The 24268-nt window shown below is 41.0% G+C and overlaps 1 protein-coding gene and 1 long non-coding RNA gene across 5 annotated transcripts; one reads left to right on the forward strand and one right to left on the reverse strand.

Annotated features, from left to right (window-relative positions):
* Nucleotides 1–971: 971 nt before the first annotated feature.
* On the forward strand, nt 972–4151 carry LOC121662528. Its single transcript, XR_006015316.1, has 2 exons — nt 972–1199; nt 2303–4151. It is a non-coding gene; the product is annotated as an uncharacterized LOC121662528 (long non-coding RNA).
* Nucleotides 4152–7866: 3715 nt separating this feature from the next.
* CCDC82 (coiled-coil domain containing 82) lies at nt 7867–20800 on the reverse strand. Of its 4 annotated transcripts, none has more exons than XM_042023745.1 (8): nt 20505–20800; nt 19743–20301; nt 19052–19286; nt 17794–17886; nt 15868–15992; nt 15100–15270; nt 8687–8872; nt 7867–8132 (listed from the first exon to the last, which is right to left on the reverse strand). In XM_042023745.1, the coding sequence occupies exons 1-8, from the start codon at nt 20783–20785 to the stop codon at nt 8067–8069; spliced, it is 1716 nt and encodes a 571-aa protein (XP_041879679.1). In that variant the 5' UTR covers nt 20786–20800; the 3' UTR covers nt 7867–8066. The 4 variants fall into 4 exon arrangements, with proteins under 4 accessions (XP_041879679.1, XP_041879682.1, XP_041879681.1 ...); XM_042023748.1 differs by having other exon boundaries at nt 20572–20657; XM_042023747.1 differs by having other exon boundaries at nt 20482–20608.
* Nucleotides 20801–24268: the final 3468 nt, after the last annotated feature.

Raw genomic sequence — 24268 nt, forward strand, 5'->3', positions numbered from 1 at the left:
TAAGGCATTGCCGTGGTCGGCGGCGCGGAGAAACCCCCGGCGGACCGAAAATCTTGTAGGGTAGCTGGAGTGGGTTTGTTGGGGTTTCTCTCTCTCTCTCTTTTTTTTTTTTTTTTTTTTTTTCCCCTTTAAGTCTTTAGTAAATGTGCAAATAAAGAGCCGGGGAAGGAGGAGAAAGAGGAGGAGGGTCGGGTTAGTTCAGTCTTTGTGCTTTCTCGTTTCTCTCGCCCGCTCGTTGCTGGCCACTCTTCGGCGTGCGACTGTGTCCTGCTGGCTGCCGCTAAACTGTAGTTCCTCTAAAAATCAGAGAGACAGATCCCCCGGTCCGGAACAATGTCAGTCAGTGGACTTTCAGACCACGCTTCGCCTTCACTTAATTCAGCCACTGGATAAATCCGTATTGCTTTCAGTGCTCATCTCCCCCCTTAGTATTAAGCAGCAAGCTACGGACCCAGGCAAAGAACTCCTCTCGCGTACTTTCCCTTTTACTCCCAGATACTGAACAGTTTCAAGTACAGTTTCAAGAATAGCACGGAGGAGGGGGGAGAAGGGGAAGAGGGAAAAAAACCCCCAAGCAACCCAGCCCCTCTTCAGACAGTAATTACAAACGGAGAGTTGCACTTACAAACTTCCAGCATTTTGCCCCCAGAACAGTCCAGCAGCCACTTTTTCTTTGTGTTTTTGCATATTCCATGCCCGCGCCGGCGGGCGGGTGTTTGCCGGTGGGCTGTCGGCGCTGCCGGTGCCGGAGCTGCCCGCGGCCCCTCCGTGCGGCGCGGCGCGGCGCGGAGCGGAGCGGGGGCGGGAGGCGGGTGTCACCGACAGAGAGCGCGGCCGGGGACGCGGCGCCCGGGAGGCCGGGGCGAGGCGCGGAGCCTCCCAGCGGCCGCCGAGGGGAGTCAGGCCGCTGCCGCTCCCCGGGAGGTATGTGCATGGGAGGAAGCCAAGGAAATCCCCGCTCCCCTCCTCGCCCTGTACCTGGGTGCCGGGCCGGGCGCGGAGCAGCTGCCGAGGAGCGCAGCCTCCCGCGCTCTCCCTCCTCCCCCGGCGGCGAGACCTTCAGGCGAGTACGAGGGAGTTCTCAAATAAATCACGGCGCTGCGCTCCTCTACCAGCTGGATTTCTCTGGAACAGACGGCATAAAAACAAGCAGTGCGTTCTAGGGCGCTCACATGCACGGGACGAGTGCAGGACACGAGGTCAGGCTCGGGATGTGGGAGCTCCGCGCGCTGACAGGAGCGTCTTGGGTGTCAGGGGCAAGTCACGTAGCGCCTGCACTGTGGTTCCTCCCCGGGAAAGCCGCAGGCTTAGTGCTTCTCTCGCCCGGCTCCTCTATTTAGAGCGGGGCAATTAGAGACTGCGAGATCTGGCCTCTGGAACTGGCCTTGCTGCAACTGGCAGCCGTCAGGTTCTGCGTGTTGTTGTAGGTGAGCTGTAAAGGAGGATGCAGAAATAGCTGGGAGCTCGCCGGCTTTATTAAAGCAATATGCTGTTGTACTACTGTGGCTGCATTAGCCAAATTCCCAAATACCTCTGGGAATAAAAATGGCCCCCAAGTACGCAGAGACACATCCCTGATGGAAAACCTCTAAGGCCTTTGGGGACTGTACAGCCCTGAGTATATGGATGCATTATCTCTTTCTGTTCTGCAATGGGGCCAGTCAGAAAAATACACAAATTTCATCACAGCATACTGAGAGCATTAAGCTGAGGATGAGGAGGAGCTGATAATTAACCCTCTCAGGTGGTTTTATCCTCTTCCAAGGTCACACAAATAAATACTTTGAATGCCAGTGATGAAGTGACACATTCCTGGAAAATCCCCCAGAATATAAAAGATATGGAGCATTAGACATATGGGAAATATAAAAGCCCCCACTTTCATGACCCCCATCTCCTTCATGCGGCAACAAACATGAGGGTTTGTTGCAACATGTGCATTTCCAGGTTCTGGCTTGGTGAGCACCAGCCAGAACCTCCAGCACGTTCAGACCCATGTTTGTCTCAGCAAATGCTTTGAAACTTTGCTGAGGGATAAGGGCTCGGGGAGAGGGTTTGGGGTTGTGCTGCTTTCAGAGGAAGGCATTATTGCTAGCAGGAAAAAGAGATTTTTTTGTTGTTGTTGTTTAACCTTGAACAACTGAGGAAGAGTGGGTTATTATTTGATACGTAACAGTAGCTTGCATCTGTTGAGAACAATAGGTTGGCACAGCTGGAAAATAAAATGAAATTATAATGTTTGTAAAATAGTAGACAATGTTACCTTTGCTTCAGGCCTTAGGCTTTTATTTGTTCTTTACAGCTCAGATGTCATTGCTGTTTAAGGGGGTCAGTCACAGAACACACGTGCAACAGTAACACACAAATCTCATGGAGAATAAGCAAGAGAGTTTTAAATGACGGCTTGGCTGGGGTTTTCAAAGTGGCTGTGGGAATATGAAATCCATGGTGCTGCTCCGGAAGCTACCGAGACAGCTGGAGGAATTCTCTCTCTCTCTCGCCGTCTTACAAGATTTTGTAGAACTGAGTGAGCCTTTCAAACAAAGATTTTTTTTAATTTTAACTTGAGACGTTTAAGATTCGCTTTTTGCCAAGCAGCATCTCGAGAGTTCGGTTTGTGGTTTGATCTCTCCCTTTCGAGGCGAGAGGCAGCCGGCTGCGGAGCTGCGGTGCGAGCCCCGCTCGCTCAATCCGCAGCAAATGCTGCCCCTGGTGTTGCCGAGTACAAAATACCCCACAGCCATCCCTCGGCTTTCCAAGTTTTGTTCAGAAGATCCTGGCGAATGTCACCAACCCCTGGATACTGCCATCAGTTTTGGACTGGTTGGTTGTCAATTTTCTTAAAAGCAAATGGTTCTTAACACGTTGTAACATCCCTTGTGATTAGTGGCATTCTAGTAAACACACTCAGGATAAAGCAACTAACATAACACATCCTGAACAATTAATTACTTTTTTCCTTCTGTTGGCACTGATTTGTGACCTTTTTACCTGACGTTGTAATCTCACATGAACTGTCATGCTTGAACATTTTTTCTGTGTGAATTCTCTACCGCTGTCGAAGCTCTGGGTTTCCCAAACCAGCAGCCCCCTCCAGATCAGCAAAGCACTTACTTGTGCTGGGTTCACAGCCAGGAATTCTCACCATAGACATCCCATCGTGCTAATAACTTTCCAAAAATGGAACAAAAAGACTGTGCTGAACCTGTGCCGCCTAAAATCTTGAGTGCACGCTTCAATCTCGGCACATGCCTTGTTCATCTGTGTTTAGAAATCACGTATCAAATTGCTTCTAAGTTATATTAACTCCACTGGAACGGCATATGCTTAATATCAATCCTGCGGAGGACTTTCCAAACTCGGAGCTTTGAATTTTCAGCTATTTCCATTATTTGCTTTTCAGTAAGGGTTCTTTGCCATTTTTATTTCCTGGGGTACTCCCAGCTAGGCAGGCTCACGTATGATGCTGCTCACCTGGCAAATTGTTTAACTTTGAAGTAGAGTCTGACTGCACCTGAGTCAGTTTTCTCATCCTTAAATTTTGGCCACAAGGTGCATGTAATTGCTGCTCTGTTTAAACTGTAAAGTAAGCAATCTTGAACAGAGCATTTCTGGATTTTTTTAAACTAAGACTAATTAATACAAGGAAACTGTGTTTACATCTTATTTAATAAACAATAGGGGAAGAAACCCCGAACAACCCCATGTCATCACTTACTGCCTAGACAATTACCAAAATTCACATCAACTATTCAGGGAAGTGGAGCCACTGGTATAATCCAGTTCTTTTAACATAATTTCACATATTTCTCATATTATTCCTTGGTTGGTAGATCATACTTTATTACATTCTTTTGCCTAATCTCTAAATTCAGATTAGAAATAGATTTGAGAAATTCTTCTCAAAGCAGAATCAGAGAGGCAACTTTTTAAAGTCTACTTTGTGCGTGCTGGATATTTCTCTTGGAATGGTATTGTATTTACAAGTGTTTGTGTAGCACACATGCACACTAGCCCACTCTGTTTATCCAGACAGACTTAAAAAAGGATAAAACTAGAAGTCTTTATTTATCCAAATAAATGTACACTAGAGGAGTTAAGCATGGGAATTGCCTGTAATTGCCTGCTGAAGTGCTAAAAATAGCTTTTTGGAAACAGGAGAAGCCTTCACTGTTGAAAAAGTGACAGTAACAGCTATCCACTATTAGCAAACAACTTTCTTTCCAAAAACTGAAGGACACGGGGAGAAAAATCGTTTCTTTTCATACTTCACTGCAAGATGTGGACAGAATATAGAGCAAAAAGTACCTCCTGTCCCACAAGTACATTGTGTTAGTAAGCCTGATCCTGTGCATAAATACCTTGTGTGAACTTCATCATTATCACCGTCTCCAGTTACAGAACTTAAACTAGAGCAGATTATCAAAACATTACAGGAACTAAAGTAATTCCCAAGTATGATCATTAATCACCCGTGCAAAGTCTAATCGCATACTGAGCTCTCTTCATTGTTCCATTAAGACAGGTACTTTATCTTAATTAGAGCTACTGCTTCAAAAATTAACACTAAAACCAATTTAAAATATTCTACTGGAACAAACATTTTATTCTCTCACCTCCTAACTTCACTCAACTTCTTTGATCTGGAAAAAAAGGCACGAAAGACTGGTCAGATTTCTAACGACTCCCATCGTTAGATATTTGCACTTTTTTTTTCTTCTAGAAGTACTTTTACTGATTATTTCTATATATAGAAAGTCTCAGGGGTAAGTCTTCTTTGTGCTTCATGCTGTACTAGCATTTGCAGACAGACCTGGAAAATTTGATCTAAATTTTTACATATTTACTCTTCTAAACCATTTTTTAACTTCCTGTGGTGAAGACAAATGTAAATGTGATGTAATGACACTTCACATTTGCTGTCTTGTAGAAACACATCAGGTAGAACAACAGCCACAAAAAATATTATCACTTCCTCCCATCTCAGTGAGGGGAATATCAGAGTTTAAGAGACACAATACACACAAAAACATCACATCAGCTGCCAAATCAAATAGCTGCTTCTTACTGAAACAGAAATCAGTGATGTCAATTTAAGGCATTTTCTTAGTCCCACTGGTAATACCACAGACAAGATTAGTAAACCTACGGAAGCACCTTCTACCAGGAAATTCCATCAGGATACTTTTGTATCCCTGTTAGCAACAGAAAAAACAATGATCTGGAAAAATAATGCCTGCAGGAACAAGAAGTAGATAGCACACGCTTTTTAGGTCTATGAAGAGGAGGTGAGAAACAAGGTCTGTGACATCAAAAAATGAGTAAAACTAATCATTCAACAATGTGACCGTTTCAATTTTCAATCAAACTGCATGCATTATTGAAATATTACTTGTAATCAGCAAGCCAGAATTTCACAAACTTATTCTTTACTTTGGTAGTGAACAGTTTAAATGCAGCAAAATGAGAGATCAACCATTCATTTTGACAACAAAATTTTTAAGCAACAATCATAGTCTTGAGACTTTTCAGAAAATTTGTATGGTAGCAAAAACTAGGACCAGTCAGGAAGGCTCTAAGGGGCCATACTCCATTACATAGTACAGAACTAATTTCAGAATCGTTTTCCTTTGTGAGAATAAAGTTACACCAAATGTATGTTATGTTCTAGAGAAGCAAACCAACCCATAGAGATTTTGTTAACAGAAAGAAGTGAGGTATCAAGGAGGATTATTTTAACTAAAAGGGATAAATTCAAGATGGATTCCTGAGTACTTTTAAGTTGATGGGTGTGTTCCCACCAATATTCTCATAACAGAGATGAGGGAGGAAAAGAAATAGAGAAGAAAACCTTCAGCTTTGGTAACCAGGGAGATAGATACCAGACATATAAACCTCAGAATTTTATGTGTCCAAATCTTCAATGTAAGTTTTCTTGACAGAAAAGTCTCAATATGTTTACCGGGAAGTTTCATCTTGGTTTTGTATACCTTGTATCTGTATGTGGTACAAAGGAGTACTGATGCTACTAACTCACCCTAATAGCATTTGAAACATTGCTGGATTTCAAGTCCTTAAAAAAGTAAAAGCAGTTCATTTCTTGCAATGAATGTGGGAAAAGGGGTAGTGAATGATAAATCTAAGGTACAGTCTCTATGTAAAAAAGCCAGCAGATGTTCATTGTTAAGCAATACACCTGGCAGCAGCTGCCTACCCAATGAGCATATCTGTTCCCAGTAAAGTGGCAAAATGAATGTGGGGATTTCTTATGGACAAATCTTTGAGAAATCAAGTTTCATTAGTTTTGCTGCTGACAGAGTAACCTGTTAAAAGGGTTCAGAGTGTTAACAGTATCTTTTACTAAGTTGATCAGCCACAAAAGACTAATAGAGTATGTGCATACAGCAAGATGTAGGAACAGTTCCTAATGGGATTCAAAACCCTGTGCCCTGCACTTTTATCTTAGGCTATATCTGATTCTTTTTATATGCAGCCCAAAATACAGGGACAGAAACACTGAAAAAATTGGGTTGGAAGGGACAGGATCATAATAGCCAGGGATATCTTCCAGTAGACCAGAGTTTCTCAGAGCCCCAGCCTGACCTAACCTCAACACCCTTCCAGGGATGGGGCATCCTCACCTTCTCTGGGCAACCTGTGCTAGTGCCTCACCAACCTCACAGTAAAGAATTTCTTCCCTATGTCAATCTATACCTACCTTATTTGAGTTTAAAACTTGTTGGCCTGTCACCACAGGCCTTGGTAGAAAGTCCCTGTCCATCTTCCTTGTAGGCCCCCTTTAATTACTTAAAGGCTGAAATAAGGTCTCCAGAGCCTTCCCTTCTCCAGACTGAACAACTCCAACTCTCTCAGCCTATCTACAGCCAGCCCTCTGATCAATTTAGTGACCCTCCTCTGGACTTGCTCCAGCAGATCCAGTCTTTCCTGTCCCAGGACCCTAGAGCTGGATGCAGCACTCCAGGTACGGTTTCATAAGAGCAGAGGGGCAGAATCACCTCCTTCAACTTGCTGGCCACACTGCTTTGGATGCAGCCCAGGACACTGTTGGCTTTCTGGGCTGCAAGTGCACATTTACAGTTCATGTCCAATTTTCCAGAATGGACAGTACCATACTTAACCCTTCTTAAATCCATGAAAATCTACTCTTGATTTGGGTTTCATGAAATTCTCGTAAGCTACGCATCCCGTTTCTGACTAACTCCTACTTTCTGTTAAGTTACACTGGAAGAATTCTTGCTTATCTTGCATGGGCATATTAATCCATTCTCTTAGGACTGCAGTTACTCCAAGTTGCTGCCATTATGTTTGCACAATGTAACTTGATGTTTAAAATCTCAGTAAATTGCCCCAGCTGCTTATCAGAGACAGCAATGTGGGCCCATGTGCTCATTTAGATGGCTAAGCCAGACTCAGTCTGTATGACGCCTATACTGTGACTCATCACCTACTTTCTCAAGAGAGGAATGACTACTGTGCTGCAAATGTAGTCAGGACTGCAGAATATTTCCTCTGTTGCCTTGCAACTGTCTATACTGATTCCTCAAAGGAGAAATAGATCTTTGCATTTGGGTCCTGTTTGTTGTAACTATCATTCTAACTGACTGGACTTACTCGCACATAATGAGCAATAAGGAAGGTAAGATGCAAGTCCTAAGTTGTTGTGTAACAAAGCCTTACCTTTCCAAATACACCCGCTTCAAAAGATCTCAGCATCTCCTACGTTCCCTACAATGCAGCTCAATATAAATAGGTGGAAGTTTTATTTCACAAGTAAATAGATAATGAACTGATACTTCCAACAGTAGGAAACTAAAGTGATTAATGCAGTAAAACTGGAAGGACTGATTTGGTAAAACTTTGGGTTTATATTGATACAGATGAGAAAAAAAAGATACAGCACATTATCAAACAGTAGTTTAAAGGCATATGAATTTAGATGCAACAGCCTACATAGAAATCTCAAAGTCCAGGCAGAGATAAAGTGCATGCAGATGAAGTAGGCCATTCACATTTTTAAGATGTCTTTCAAAGAGCTATATGACCTCTTAATCAATTTTCTCTTCTTGAAAATTGTCTGCATCTTCCATGTAATCTTCAAGATCATTGTATCTCTGTGAATGAAACAAAATTTGTATAATTTATCAATATTCAATAACTGTATTATGTACAGACTGCTTTTTCTTGTTCAACACATGACCAAGCATGTTAATAACAATTTAGAAGCTATATCTAAAAGCATACTACATGCAATTGTACTACAAACTGTCTTAAAATAGTTCATGAAGTGGTTCTGAATAATTCAAAGTACTTCAGTGTAAACAGAATCCTAAAATATTCTTGCTGTGCCTCATGTACATCTTTCCCATCTTTCTAAGTTACAGCTCAAGTTTGTTGTGTTGCTGCTTTCAAATGGAACAGGGGCCTGCCCACCACAGCCCAGAGATCATGCAGCTGTCAAAAAGCTTCATGTCAAAAGCTGATGCAAACTCTGTGTGAGCACAGCAGCACAGCACTGTTTGAAATGCTGGGTCAGCAGAAATGGGGGAATGGTTGAGCTGAGTTGTGTTACTGATAGCTGGTAATTCAGAACTGATCCATTAAATCAGACATTTTATCTGAACTTTTATCTGCTTGGAAAAGGATACAGGAAATAACCAAGTCATACCTTCTGAATCCACCCACTCTCTTCTAAGTGGCTGAAAAGCCGCTCTACTGTGTCTTTGACTGGTTCATCCTCAACACCATCCAGTTCAGCAACAGAGCTGCAACCCATGTACAACTTGTACTTGAAGTGCTTCAAGTTGTGATAAACTCTTGTACGATTTGCACACACCACGCCAACCTTCAAAACCTAGGCCAGAACGAACAAATCATTCTCTCTGACAGAACTATGGTTATCTTTACAATACACAGAATTGGTGAGCTAATCTAGTAAGATTTAACCAGTCAGTCCAGGAAATTTTTTTGAATAATGAAATAAACAGAATGACACTACGTGCATAAAATTAGCACACACCCATGTAGTTTTCACAGCTACAGCACAAGGATTTTTGAGAAAGCAGGCAGGCAGCAAGTCCAAGCAATGGCAGCTTATCAGTGCAGTCTTCTTGCAAACACAGTCTTGTTTGTAATTGATTGTACCTTTCCTATCTCATTGTGGAACTTTGTTACAAAATCACTAACACTTTAGACAACCATCATATTGTGAAAGCAGAGGAAGAGGAATCATTTGTTTATTTTTGCTTACTATCTGAGTACTTCCTAGGTAGATAAAATACCAATTTTAACATTTTGTAGACTGAAAAATATTCAATATTTCTTCAAGAAAGATATATAAACACATATAGACATATGCTTCAAAGCATCTACTTAATAAATGGAGAGGTTGAATTTCAAAAAAATAAAGTCTGAACTTGAAGTTTCACACAATACAAATGTTAATCTGCAACTGTCTGGAAGGAATAGCTAAACCATAATGCTGCAGAAAATAAAGCCTCTGCATCTCCCAGTTATTACCAGTTTTACTTCCACGATTTCCAGGCAGAAAAGATGGAACTGTCTTACTTCACAGTTTTCTTTACAACAGTATTTGTAGACAAACAAATGGTAAATGTGCCTGTTACTACATGATCAGAGCATGGATTAGAATAGATCTGTTATAATCTATCAGCACTACCATGAAAATACTGAGTAATATATTGGTTAGAAGAACCTTTGGCTATCCTAAGTGTTCACTAAGAGTATGTGACATTGGAGGTGCAAGGAGGGAACAAGACTCAACTTTCACCTGTGTTTAAGCACATCCTGCATTTCACAAGGGTATGTTTTGCTCCACGTCTACCAGAACAGTACTTCCAATAGATACAATGGCAAGTCAGAAGAAGATTCTATCCTCTGTAAATGACCCACAGGCGCACTGATTGCTACTCCAACCCATGGAGACAAAGCCTATCAGGTAAGAAATCTACCTGGCTGGCTTTTGGAAGTCAGGTTTTCTAAAAAGCAACATAATTAATACACATGTAAAGTAACTGATTTAGTTTTTCTGAAAAAAACCCCTCATCAACTTATCCTCCAAGAACAGCATTGTTTTGGACTGATGACTTGTCACACCTTTGCATATCAAGTATGTAAATGGCTGAAGTTCTCTGCATTGGTAATGCAAGCTGCAACTGTATTGCTGTTTTAGATTACACACACACACACACACACACACACACATATATATGTATAAGAATCAACCAAATTTTAAGTTGCAAAATTATTTCTTCTGAGCCACAACAGTGCTACCTTTTATTTCTAATAATCTGAATACTCTCAAATTACAATAAAGTTAAGTTTTAATTAATGCTTACAACCCACATTTTCAGGGAGCTTTTCTGAATGCATGACCAAATGTTTGCATCTGTGAGCAGTTCCCTATAGCGGCCGGGTTGGTGTCTGTGGCTCAGACCCAGGAAGCCGTGACGGATCCAGAGAGAGCGCCCCACAAGGGACAGTCTTCCAGAGGTCTGCGGTGCTCCCTCAGCTGCCGGGGATGCCTCTGCAGAAAGGCTGCCTGTCTCAGCAGGCTGTCAGCCCTTTAGTGATTCAGCAAGAGTGATTTCAGCTCTTGTTCTGCGAGGCAAACCCCAGGCTGGACCGGGAGGAGAGACGGGAGGCTCGTAGAGCAGTTCCACATGAGGCAGCTTTATTAGCCTGCACCCCGCAAAGGGGAGGCCAGGGACGAGCTCTCCAAACTCAAAGGGGGAGAAGGGTAGACCTTATAGGGGTACAAGGGTGGGTGTGAGAGGGTAGAAGCCAATGGGTTACAAGGAATCTACATAGGGTCTCCCAGAGGATCATGGTTCTTGTTTTCTCTCACCCTCACCGCAGAGAGCTGCCTTCTCCAAGGGGATTCTGCTGGGAGGTTATGCAATCTCCTTATCAGCAGGCCTCCATCCAGGGCAGGGGCTGGGCATACCCCACAGTTCCCCAAAACACCTGACCTACTTGTGCAATCTGGCACTAGCTCTTATCTGCTGACAATAACAGAAAAATGTACTTATAAAGATTAAACAAAATTTATACATATTAGTTATGTATTTTCTTAACTATATGAATATATCTCAATTCCTTAAATATATTAACCAGCAGCTCAGTGGATATCACCAGGCATAATATCAGTTAAGTCAAAAGAGACACACTTACTTAAAAGAACTTTTGATCTGACCTACAGTAAACGGTTATTAAATGAAATGTTAAAACATTTTGAGATAAAAAATGCCTATATTTTAATTCTCTACTGATCATGTGCATGTTGTACCTATACACAGCTCCATTTTCTAGTATACCCAAAACTGAAAAACTAAGGCTTGTGTTTGGTGGTGCAGGTGCTTCTGAAGTGCAAGACCTACCAACCAATGCTGAGCCTTGATTAATTCACATTTCCAAAAGCACCATTTCAAATACTGCAGCAATGAAGAACTGAGCTCCAATGTTTCATAGAGCATTGCACAACTTTTCAAGTATCCCAAGCAATCCCAAGCAATGAGGTGTGGCATTTGGAACATTATGTGATATAAAATAAGAGATACCATCTTGCATCAAACTGATGGCCCATTTTTTCCCCCTGTGACAACAGGTAGCAGGAGACATTTAAGAAGTTAGTATAAGATCCAGCACAAACATTAGAATGATCAGAAGATTACCACACATTTTCTGGCAGTCAAGAGTTTGTCTGTCTCATCCCAACTATCATGTTCCACAGTGTGAAAGAACCTTCCCTAAGAACCTGTCTAATCCATTTTGGGACCCAATACTATTTTTCCCTTCCAAAATATCCTGTGGCAGCGAGTTTCACAGCTTATTTATGCGCAAGGTAGAGAAATGCCAAAGGCAAATAGCTAAATACCGTATAAATGTAACTATGTATTGTGTTTTTAAGCAAGAAAGATAGTCTAAAAATACAATGCTATTTCAGAATGCAGCTTTGGAAAGAATCTCAGTACTGTACTTACTCTAATTTTTTCCCCTCACAGTTCTCAGTCCCTCTGTGTTAATGCTTAACTTATCTACTCAAACTGGCCCTATCAGCCAAAGTTGTGTTAAATCACTTTGTATGGAATGTAGCAGCATGGTTGGACAATAGCACAACACGTAGTGACTGAATCCATGTCCTCTAAGCATGTTTATAAACAGAACACCATGACTGAGAGTAGGAAACAGTTTATAATCCAGGTTACATAAGGAGCAAGGAAGTGTGGGGGACACCTATCTCTAAACCTTGCAATTCTCCCTGACTGTGGGGAATGAGAATTGGCACCTACACAGTGAACAATCACCGCAAGCCTAAGCAAAACTGGAACAGCTGTTTCTCCTCTCTTTCTACTGGCAAAGCAGAATACTTCAGAGATGAGAGAAAAGGAAAGTTTTATGCAGAAGAAGGAGGTTGGAGGTCTGGTTTTGTTCTCTTCACATCTACTTTTCTCATGTATTTTCAAACAAATCTATAGAAAGTAGTCCAACTATGTGTTTCCGTTCAATTTGGTCTGTCAGTGCTGAACTGCCTTCTCTATCAGTCAATTAAGTTTGTGAAATTGCAGTTTTATGTAGCTCTGTGAGCCTCTTTTTCTTTTATATATTTCTTTCTAAATTGGCAGGACAAGTTGATCAATGCATTGCCAGCAGAGCTTTAAAGACAACTTGAGAATAGTACTTTTAGCAGTCTAAACTGCAGGTCACTACAAGAACACAAATGTTGCATTACAAGACACTATCAAAAATGACTGGAAAGTGCTCTATTACTCTCTCTCCCAAGTCTGTTTAACAGCCACTGAGCTATACTGAGCAGGCACATAGCAGACATGTCCCCAGATGCTGGTGTACACAGGGTAAAAAAAGCTCCCATTCTGTACTGCTAAACTGAAGGGGACAAAATTGAACTAGCAAGTGAGTTCGATATTCTATAGAATACTTCAAGTTTTTTCCAAAGTGAAAAATAAACAATACTTTATGCAGGACAACATTTGGTCAGCAGTGAGGGAATTGCTACTGTTATTTCCACAGTTAAGTTGGAAGTTAAGTAAAGATTAAACTCTGCTAGTTCACTAATTATTTCTGGTTGGGTAAGGCACACACTTCCCATGAAAAATGGAGTATTTTTAAATCAGTCATCTGTACGTAAGGAAGAATGACTGTACGACAGACTGCAGCATCAGTGCTGGGATGATTGCAGAGGACTTAACTGTTTTCCTGTAATAAACAGGATTAAAAGGGGAAAAGCATTGCTGAAAAAGCCTAGCTTTCTTGACTATCATGCACATACATACTTTTCAAAACAGAGTATCAGCAACTGCTGCTTAGAAGGGTCTGTAACATAAGAAAAACTCTGGCACGGATTTTTAAGCTCCTGCATTACATGGATGTATGTATATTACATGTATGTATGATAACAAAATGATAATAATAGCGACACCTCTCAAATCTGTAAGCTAAAGAATTTGCAAACCTCCAAGCAATACAGGCTTGAGGTTCAGTAAGGTATACACCCTGTTTGACAAGGGCTTCGCTTTATTTTTACTTAAGAAATCCTATTACACCTCATTACCAAATATACTGAAAAAACTCCTTGTTCTGAAACTTTTTTTATTTTCAACAAATACTGTGAGGCACTTCAGCTGTATTCAAAAATTCTTTTACACTCACAAATAAAGTACCATCTGTGTCTCCTGAAAGGGAAGAAAGGCAGAACTTGGATCTCAGCTTGGTAAATAACTGCAGCAATATTTTAGTCTTGACAAATCATGTGCTTTGAATTTATCATAAGAAGTCATGAATTGCATTACTGAAGGTCATATGCATACCTAATCATAACAATTATGTGTAGCTGTAAATTTGAAGGGAAGATCTGTAAATATTAGAAACACCCAGGTTCTTAAGACTCAAGGTTTTCAAAAGGCTCAGCTGTGAAATAAAATTATATCAGGCTATTATTAATTATTTTAGGTGACTGCTCAAGTCACCTAAAATGACTGCCTAATGGAACGTTATGTAACAACATGAAAGATACCTTTTACTCAAAAAAAATATAATTTAATCCAAAATGTTCTAGAAGGGACAACTGAGGGAGAAACAGATGCAAGACTACTTAAATGGAAGTGTTCTCTAGTTTGGACAAGTAGTTCTGATAATGCAGTAATGGGGAAAAGGCTGTAACAAAATGCATTGATGTAGGTAGGAACAAGTCTTCTTGAAAAGAGATCAGCAACTTCAAGTGTCAATGCATCTGAGGTGCCAAGATACTTTGTCCTGAGTGAATAGCTACGTGGCAAATAGCAGATGTGGGAAAAAACCTGAAGAATGAAGCAGTAAATTCTGACTAGGTTGCACTTGGACTGTTAGGATGACCATTGCACTGTTTCACTCAGTGTTTGAACCTAAAGCAAACAAGAGCTGTTGGAGTGCACGTGGACCCTCCAAGTGCTAGAGGCAGAGCAGGCACAGAATTAGCAAACCTAGCGACCCAATGCAGAACAAACTTTACTTGCAACAAAATAGAAAACACAATCATTCAATGATGATGATTGTCCATCATACAGAAGTTACTTCTATAAAGTTTCTGAGAGCTAATCAAAGCAAGATTCCTGCTGGGAAAGTCTTAAGGGCGCTATAGGCACACAAAGGTAAAGGGCTTTTTCACTAAGGGGTAACAGCACACGGGTCATTGTGATGCAAGCAAAACCAAAGGTCATAGAAAAACATTTGACTTCTTTTCTTGATAAAAGTTGGATTTATTTGAGAATAATTTTCATTACCTGTTTCCCAACATATAAGAAAGTGGGAAGGGGAGAGGCAGGCAGAGGAGAATGCCTCCATTCATGTTTTCAAGTTTTATAGGAACTTCCTTCAAAATTATGAAGCTAAATCCAAGTCTATACTCCTCCAAATCATTCCTCGTATTTAAAAATTAATAGGGCTTAGACATGGAAAAACAATAGCCTAACACTTGCATCTAGAATTACAGACTAGATGTGTTGATAAGTGATTTTCTCTAATACTACATAAAGCTTAAAAATCAGAGTGCTGGTTTGAAATTACCTGTTTATCATCTGACATGAAGTCATCCACTTCCAAAGTTTTACTATTATAAAGCCTTCCAGAGAGCAACACATTGAACTTACAACACCGCTTCATTTCACAGGCCTGACAAGACATATTTTTTGTATCTTTTAAGCTTATGCGAACATCTGGGTAACAATCCACACGCTCCTGAAAAACAGATTCCAAATAACATTAAAGAATCTCTGTCAACTGAACAGTGCCTCCAACAGGCTGCTGAGTACTCTGTACTCACACACAATTAGTCCAAGAGAAATGAAAGAGATTCAAATCTCCATTATTACAGTGATTATTAGATCATCACACCTATCACACTAATACCCTTCTAGTAATATACATACAGTGACTAATTACTCTATACTGACTTAATTTTTTGTAGTAGTAATAGTAGTAGAAGGTTCACAATGAACATACTGCTTACCGTTTTGTGGGAGGAGGGAAAATTTTTGTTATAACATTTAGCAAGTGACAAAAAAATCCTCAAAAGTCATCTGCTGAAGTTAGCAGGAGACACATTCAGGTAGCTGAGAACAGATTCTGTTCTGCTAGGTGAATGTTTCTCTGGTTATAAACACATAAAATATTTCTGATATTTATATAAGCATCAAAACAAATTATGTAAGTTAAAGAACAATAGTTTCTATTAAAAAGTATATATAATTATAGTGATTGTTGCACCTTTACAGAGACTTACAGCATTAAAATTATTTGGAGGCCATTTCAGCATTTAAAGTGGAATCTACATACCTTGTATCGATCTTTCCAGCGACTTCTACAGATTAAGTTCTCAAGACGTGGCTGAATGAAGCGGTCGTCCAAATAATGAAGTGAGAGCAGCATATCCTGTGCATATTTCTTCTGTCTTGTTCCATCTGTTCAGTGAGAATCATTACTAATTTGCTGAGCACCCTATGTTGTACAAGTTTCTTTAGAAAAAAATTTCAAGAACATTATGCTTCTTCATACTAAGAACTATGAATGATTTTACTAAACTATTATTCAATACATTTGTTACTGTTATCCATAAAAGTGATCCATGCAATCCATGCATCTTGATAAAGGGATCTATTTTATCATTTTAAAAGCGGTACATAAATAAACTCTACAATCAAGTCAAAAGCTCTCATCCCAAATCGAGATCCATTCATTCAGTTCCATTTAAAATAATGGAAAAGGAGGAAGCATGTGGGGGAATGTCTTGCTTTTTGACCAATCTGTTTAATTTGTTCATAATGTAAAACGGAAGTGGTTGGAATCCATGAAAACAAACTCCTCTGAGCTACTTCAGAGCAGAAATTTTGACAACTCTCTTTGTCACTTATAAAAGAGCACAGAGAAACTGACCTTTACTTCAGCAGCACTGGTCAGATGCGTTGAGTTAGACAGCATAAGTACTTCCAAATACTTACTCAAGCAAAATAAATAAAAAAGCACAAGCATGTGTAAAACTACCACTATTTCACGACTGTTTCCCAAATACATACTGGACTGCAGGAATTAAACAGGTCTTCCCTAGATGCAGGGAAATGCACACTGTCCTGGAACTTCAGTCTGTACAGATATAAAACTTAGTTCAGCTACCTTCCCATGTCTTCTAGCAAAGCTGTTATCCAAAAAAAAAGCAGAGCTGAGAAGGACCACTGGCTATCTACCTTTCTACATAAAAGTAGTTGTCATTATAGCCACCATAATTGCAATTAACTGTTTGTCCATATTCACTTTACACACACATCTGCAGTATGAGATTGAAGAGGCTGTGCTAGACCACAAAACAAAATCCCTCCCAATAAAAAGCAAGTGTGAACTCCAATACTATAGTAGCTGCTCTTGAATCAAAACTAATGAAGAGATTCACTTCCATTAACTCGGAACAATCCGTTCTACGTTATAAAAATACAATTTTGTAATGCTAGGCTATGTTCATACAAGGTTCACGTACAACCTCCAGCTCACCCGCAGAGCTCATTTACTTCCAGCAACTTGGCAGTAAGTTGTTACATCTTATAGAGCAGATGCCATTTGAAATAGAAGGAAGCTATTACATCAATCTGACAGTGTTTACTTATTACTTTCCATAAGCTTGTTTTTACTTGTTGAAACAAACCAAACCAAACACCTGAAAGAACTAGCAGTGGTAGAAGAAAGATATTTTCAGCTCTAATACAGCCTTTATTCTGAGGTCTGTGGGATACTTCAGCTTCTCCATTCCCTCTCAGTTAGATGACACCAAAACCTCCACTCTTTGGCACTTTACTGACTCCTTCCACAATCTGACACTGAGTCCTCTCCTTAATTCCTGAGAAAAAAGCTGCGAAGCACAAGAGACTTTAACAAACCAGCTGACCTTGCAATGTTTTCTTTGAGATACCTGCTTCGAAACAAATTTGGTTTTCATGCTGGAAAGGTTACTACTGATTAGTAACGCAGAAACACATTCCTACATCTCAAGAAGGCATTTTAAGCCTTCTGTGCTTAAGATTTAAGTCTACACATTTTTCCAAGATTACTGTATCATTTTCAGATAAGAGTCCCCTCTGCACTCCCCCATCAAAGTTAGATAGCAGGAAAACCACAGATTTCAGGACCCTAATCAGGAGAAACACCTTTCCCTAGAATAAATGGCTTTGTACAACTTTGAATGAATTATTACATTATTTAATGCAATTTACTTACCATATAATGAGCTCAGAAAAGTGTCATCAATTGCATTTATGAGGAAAGCCTTTACTATTCTTTTGAAGTGTACATAATGATCACAGCGAGATACTGGGAAGAAAGCAATACAACCAAAATTTACCAAAAGAAGGGGGGAAAAAAAAAGTAAGCCATTTTAGAAGTCCTGTAAGAATTCTTTTTCTCCAATATTGTAAATTTAAAATTTTAAAGTTATTTAAATATAGAATTAGAAATAATTTCAATGTACAACATCCACACTCATAGGATTTTGCCTTTAAATTGTGCTTCTCATCCCAATGATCCTACAGAATTTTAGCACCCTAAAGACACGTGCTTAAAGCAAGAAGAGTCCACAGTAAGAGCTACAAACACTAAGAGAAGTGAATAATTTGTTCTATGAACAGCAGAAAATAAGGTAAATCAGAGAAGGCCAGGCTTATGTTGTGGTCATGGGTTTTTTGCTTGCATTTTGTTTGTTTTGTTCATTTTTTTTCTTTCTTTCTAATACAGTTCTGCTGAGGTCTTCACTGGGCAAAAAATACCACAAATGCTTGTGACTACCTACACTAGCACTGACTGTGCAGTCATACATACCTGCTTCTGAACAACAAAATATGGAATAACTCGCATAAAGTTCTGTTTCAAATCTCTCTGCTCAATCCAGAAACTGGTTTTTGTAAAAGAACAACTTGAAGAGTTTTCTTGCTCTATGTAATTTGGCCGAGATTGGCCAATGAAGTCAGAAACCCCTCCAGACTTCTGGTCCCAAGTCTTACCACCACAGAACAAAAATACATTAAAAAATCCCCAAAAAACCAACCGAATAAAAAATCCAAAAAACAAAATCCCAAGCCGCAAACTCATGGCAAGAACAGAATTTGGACAGATTAACATAGCTGCTTTTAGCATAAACCACAAGATCGTAGGATGGAGGATGATGCTTTCAGGTCTCCACAGGAATGAATGCATCATAGGCAGCCTACTTCATCTTAAATCAGACCAACTTTAAAAAAATTTGTGCAATAAGGTTGCCCTTCCTCGCCCCCAGCTTACACCCTCTCTTTAGTTAGATACCAAAAGACTGTAAAAGTTTACTGTGGAAATCAGAATGCTTTCACAATAAATTGAAGCCTTTTAGGTATATGCTTTTAACTATCATATCCTATTCCTTAGCATTTGTATTCAGCCTGTGAATTTTTATTACAGTACTATGAACAAGTTATACATAAAGAATTATCACTAATTCTGATCTTACACTGTGGGATGTACTGTGCCAGCAGCACACTGTTTGATGGATTTGGCTGCTTTTGATGTGGCTGATTTTCACTCTTCACATGCTCTGTGTTGTCATTATCATCGTCATCGTCGTCTTCCTCTTCCTCTACTATAAAATCTTTCATGCTGCCACTGTCAGTTTCACTACCTTCTGATGGTGTGGGGGGCAACTGACAGAGCGGTTCCTCTTCCATTTCTGCTTCACTATTAGAATCCTAATTAAATTTTTTAAAAGTACTTCAAACACAAGAATTTTCAGCATTTGCACAGACAAAATACACACCAGCTAAGATTTTTGACCATCTAATAACACCATTTGTTCAATTAACAAGAAAGCATGCATTTCCAAAAAATACATCATTCTGTACTAGATGACAATTACTTTCAGCTTTAAATTAGCTATTTCCATGTACCTCTCTTCAGTCAACTTCTAAGAATTAAGCTAACATGAAATCTCCAAGATACTTCAGCAGGTATTCTGCTTCCTGATAAAAATAATTTGATAGATTTTCAGAAGTCAATCTTGTTATCTAGTTAATGTGACTATTAAAATATTACAGAACTACTCATGTCATGCATTCCAACCCAAAAACCCCCACTGATTTGCATCGCTTAACTCTTCCTCACATTAAATATTTTCTCCAATTAAATTTTAAAGATAAAACCCAGACCTCACAATTTGCACTGCTGCAGGATCTCCGAGCTGCGCTTTGTCTTGCAAGTTCTTTCAATTTTGCAAGCACTTGCTGTTTCCTATTAGTAGAAACATTCTCTGTAGGGCATGTTTTATCAGGCTGCTGTTTTTCAGAACTCTCATCATCATCTATTATACAGCGGCGTTTGGCAGAAACCTTTCTAACAAGTATGTCACTGTCCTCACTTTCATCGCTGTCATACATGACAGAGGTGCTCGACCTCTTACGCTTCCCAGGCACAACGCACTCATCGTCACCATCTTCTGTTACTTCCCCACTGTGGCCTTTCTCCTCCTGGTCTGAAAGGGTTATCTCCACAGCCGTTTGGTCTTTTTCATCTGTTTCACTTTCTGATGTGGTAGACTCTTCCACCTCCTCAGAGGTGGCTGAGGATTCGTCATTGCTGTCCAGCAGTATGAGCTCCCTTCTAGTGCGTCTCCAATCGACTCGGGATTTGGATGACGGCAGCTCTGTCTCTGCTGTCTTACTTCTTGTTTCGTATCTTTTGACAGCTGGTTTCATCCCCATCGGAAGGCTGCAGCAACACACCAAAATATAAACCGGTAGAACAAAGCACTTATTACACCGTGCCATTCAAAGGGGAGAAAAAAAAAGAATACATGAGCATACGTATTTTGCTCCACACGCTTATGATTTAGCAGTACCGTTAAGAGACAGAGGCGGAAACCAGCACCAAACAAAACTCAGCACGCACAGTAACCTCTCGAGAGGCTACACCTTACTCCAGACACGCAGAAGCGCCCGCGCCCAGCGTGGCTGAACTCAAGGAATGAGGCACCGCTACCGCTCCCACCGCCGCCTCCCGGCACCGCGCGGCTCCAGGGCCGTTGTGGGCCCGTTCGGTTCTGTTCCGTTCCGTGCCGGGACACGCCGCTTCCCGCCCCACTGTCACCGTCACCGCCCGCCGCTTCCCGCCGCGCCGCCTCAGCCGCCGAGCGCGGCCTCCCGCCCCCCCACGGCCCCGCGCGTTCCGATTGGTCGCCGTGCCTGTCACTCATCCCGCCGCAATGTTTACGGAAGTGCTGTCATGGCGCGGTGGGGGTCGGGAGGAGGGTTATGTTTGAGTTGGCGCGCAGTGGGTGGCGAATAGTGGCAGGTTCGAGTCCCGCCTCGGCGCTCTCCGGCGCCTCACTCGGAGGTTTCGGGCAGGGCAGTCGTGTGGTAGTTTAGTTCTTTGTGCCCGTCCTAGGTGCATTCCCGAAAAAAGTCTGCGTGGGCTTGTGGGGTACGGCACCTCCTCAGAGGGCTGGCAGGGCTCACCGCTGGTCTGAGGCGCCCCCGCCGCAGCAGCTTCCACAGCAGCCCTGGGAGCAAACCCCGGGCTTGTGAGGCGTGGCTGGCGGAGCTGGGGGTGTTTAACCTGGAGAAAAGGAGGCTCGGGGGGGCCTTATCGTTCTCGACAACTGCCTGAAAGGAGGGCGCAGCAAGGACAGGACGAGAGGAAATGGCCTCGAGTTGCGGCAGGGGAGGTTTAGGTCGTACATCAGGAAAAAATTTCTTCCCTGAAAGCATAGTCAAGCACTGGAACAGGCTGCTCAGGGAAGTCCTGGAGTTATCGTCCCTGGAAACATTCAGAAGCGGTGTGGATATAGCACCTGAGGATAGGTTTTAGCGGTGAACACAGTGTTGGTGCTGGGCCGGGGGTGGGGCTTGATGACCTCAGAGGTCTTTCCAGCCTTAACGATTCTATGGCTCTGTGAATAATGAGCTTCTGCTGGTTTTCTGCATAAAGCGTCTTTGAATAGGATGCTGGATTCTGTTCAGAGCTAATAAACTTACAGATAGATGCATTTTAATAACAAGATTCATGTCTTAAATTTTCTCTCCTTTGCTTGGTCTGTGGCAGAAAGCTGTGTTACCTTGGAACTCATTCTGCTGACATATTTTTGTACTGCTTTAACAAGATCTTGTAATTGCTTGCATATATTTCTTTAAAAATAGCTGCTAACAAAACCACAAGGAGAGGAAATCCTGGAAAGGAAAGACAGTTATTTCTCCTCTTATTTACATAATGAATTTGATATGGTGAAGAAGTGTGCACAGGTGGGTTGAATTCCCACCAAAATGTTTATATTGAAAGGATTATAATGGTTATAATTAAAGGATTATGTTGCATTAAGTGATTTACAGTCCTGGGCTGACATTTCTTTTAATTACTTTAAGTTTAAAGTCAGTACGTGAATTTTCACATAAATAAACGGATCAGAGTTTGTTCATGATTTATCATTTCCTCCAAAGTGTGGTGGAACTTAACATTTCAGAGTGCTGCTCTGTCCCTGGTCGCCATGGCATTTCTTGCTTCCAACGTCGCCACCTTGTGACAAAAGGCATGAAGGAATCCTGGTAGTTTTACTCCTGTAGTACGGCAGACGGAAATAACGTAATTACAGTGAAAATATTGCACGTAACTGAAGTAAATATATAGTAAATACTTTTTCCCCCCTACTTTAATGACATGAAGAGTTTCAGTTATGAACACTGGCTTCTGAAGGACAGCAAAAAATTTTTACTATTCACAGTGCTTATATCCTGATTCTTCTGATGATTTTTTCAGGTGAGCCCCAGTCCCAGGGAAATCTACAGCATGTGGTCATGTCCGTCCTTAGATTTTAGTAGCAGATTTCAGTCAAGAGACAGAAGTTTCCAAAACAGACCAATTTTCCTCAAAACTCGTCTCTAAATATCTTAATATGTTCTGTACACACTAAGCAAACTCATTTGTCTCATAAAAAATAAATGCAGTTGATTTCCTTGTGTACCATAGCATTCTTCCTGAGCTTGTGCAGTTACTATGCCATGTGATGGCGACAGCATCTCCCCAGTACAGAGTTTTATATTTTACTGGGGTATTCCAGTCCCATATGGTTTTAGATAACAGAGAAATTATTATTTTGAAACCTTTATTTTAAGTTGTAGCCCCTTCTATTGCTGGCTGCTTTAGCCCCTGAGTAGTTGCTCTGCTGCTTTCCAACTGGTCTGTTAGTTGTGTGGCTGCTGCTGTGCTCACACTGCAGTTTCTCTGGAGCTTTAGCTCTTCTGGGGTTCAGTGGTGTACAGGGTTATATGAACATTCCTTCCACAAAACAGACCCTTCCTGCTTGGGGTATTCTCCTTTCCCTAAGGTAAGCAATGGGAAGCTCAGAGCCCGCAGTTCCCAGGGACTGTTTCCTGCAGCAGTGCAGCAGTTGCAAACGCCCCATGACTCCCAGGCATACTGAGCATTAGGCTGGCTCATGCCCAAATAGTAGTGCTGGAATTTACCAGAAAAAAGAAAAAAAAACACAAAACAAATAAAACAACTTTAAAAGCTCTTTTTAATTTTTAAACTTATGGAGAGGTTCAGCCTGGCTGGAACTGGCACAGCCACCAAAGTTGCTCTTGCTCTCTGGCAGATTGCAATAGCTCAACTGTGTGTCAGAGCAGAACTGGCAAGTCATCTGTGAATTTGACAAGAGGTTTAGGCAGTGGCACCCACGACAATGAGCTTTAATGCTTTTGAAATAATTTTTCAGCATTGCAGTTTCTTAGAACGGACTTAGAAGGTGACCAGCTTACGTCACCAGGGACTCCCTGTCTCTTCACCAAACGCACCCCTCAGTCCTTTTACGTCATGCATTAAATAGAGACACAAATTAACTACACAACAACAGTGTTATCAGGAAAGATAAAAAGAAACCAGAAAGAGCTTCTAGGACTCATAGGGAGGTCCCCAAGTAAGACTATACCTGAAGTGTAGAAATTGAATATAAGGTCATCTTCTTTTCATTTTTTTGTTTTTTTATGTCTTTCTGTCTGTCTTCCTTGAACTCAACCTCCTGCAGGGTACATGAAGAGCATATTACAGAGGACTCACTGTCTTACATTTCTATGCCTTCTATTTCTTGTCAATGGAAGACCATTTCCCTAATTTTAGGGAGAATCCCTGCAAATGGTAAGCCTGCCCAAAAGCCCTTGTAGCTGCTGGCTGACTTTGACCTGATTCTTGCCATTTTGTTGCTATCGCTCTGTAGTCAGTAGCAACACAAAAATTGACTTTAATTGTTCCAATTTTTAAAGAGAAAACATTTTAAGATTCCATTCAATGGCTATTTTAAAAAACTTAACATCTCCATTTAGAAGAAGTATATTTCTAAAAAAAGTTTAAAAAGTTTCCTGGAGCACAGGGTTTTCATAGTAATTCTAAAGCCCACCCCGCTTCCCCCCCCCCACCCCACCAGCCACCCTTTTGTGAATAGTACAACTTTTCTCAGAGACTGGAATTCATTTCTGCACAGAAGCCTTTTAAGGAATTAAATGGGGTTTATGAGATCCTTAATCCTGATTCTGGCTCTTTGTGTGGTGTTGAATTTCATAGAAAGAGTGAATTTCAGACAAAATAGACCAATGGAGTTAGCATTTAATCTCTTTTTGAAACACTGAGAGCTTTCTGGTCTTGTGAGATTCTGAAATGATGTTTCATATACAAAAGTTTTCTTTGTGTG

This window comes from Corvus kubaryi, unplaced genomic scaffold (genome assembly GCF_017639235.1).
Source record: "Corvus kubaryi isolate FWS band 111438036 unplaced genomic scaffold, C.kubaryi_AGA036_p1.0 37256, whole genome shotgun sequence".
Classification (NCBI taxonomy): domain Eukaryota; kingdom Metazoa; phylum Chordata; class Aves; order Passeriformes; family Corvidae; genus Corvus; species Corvus kubaryi.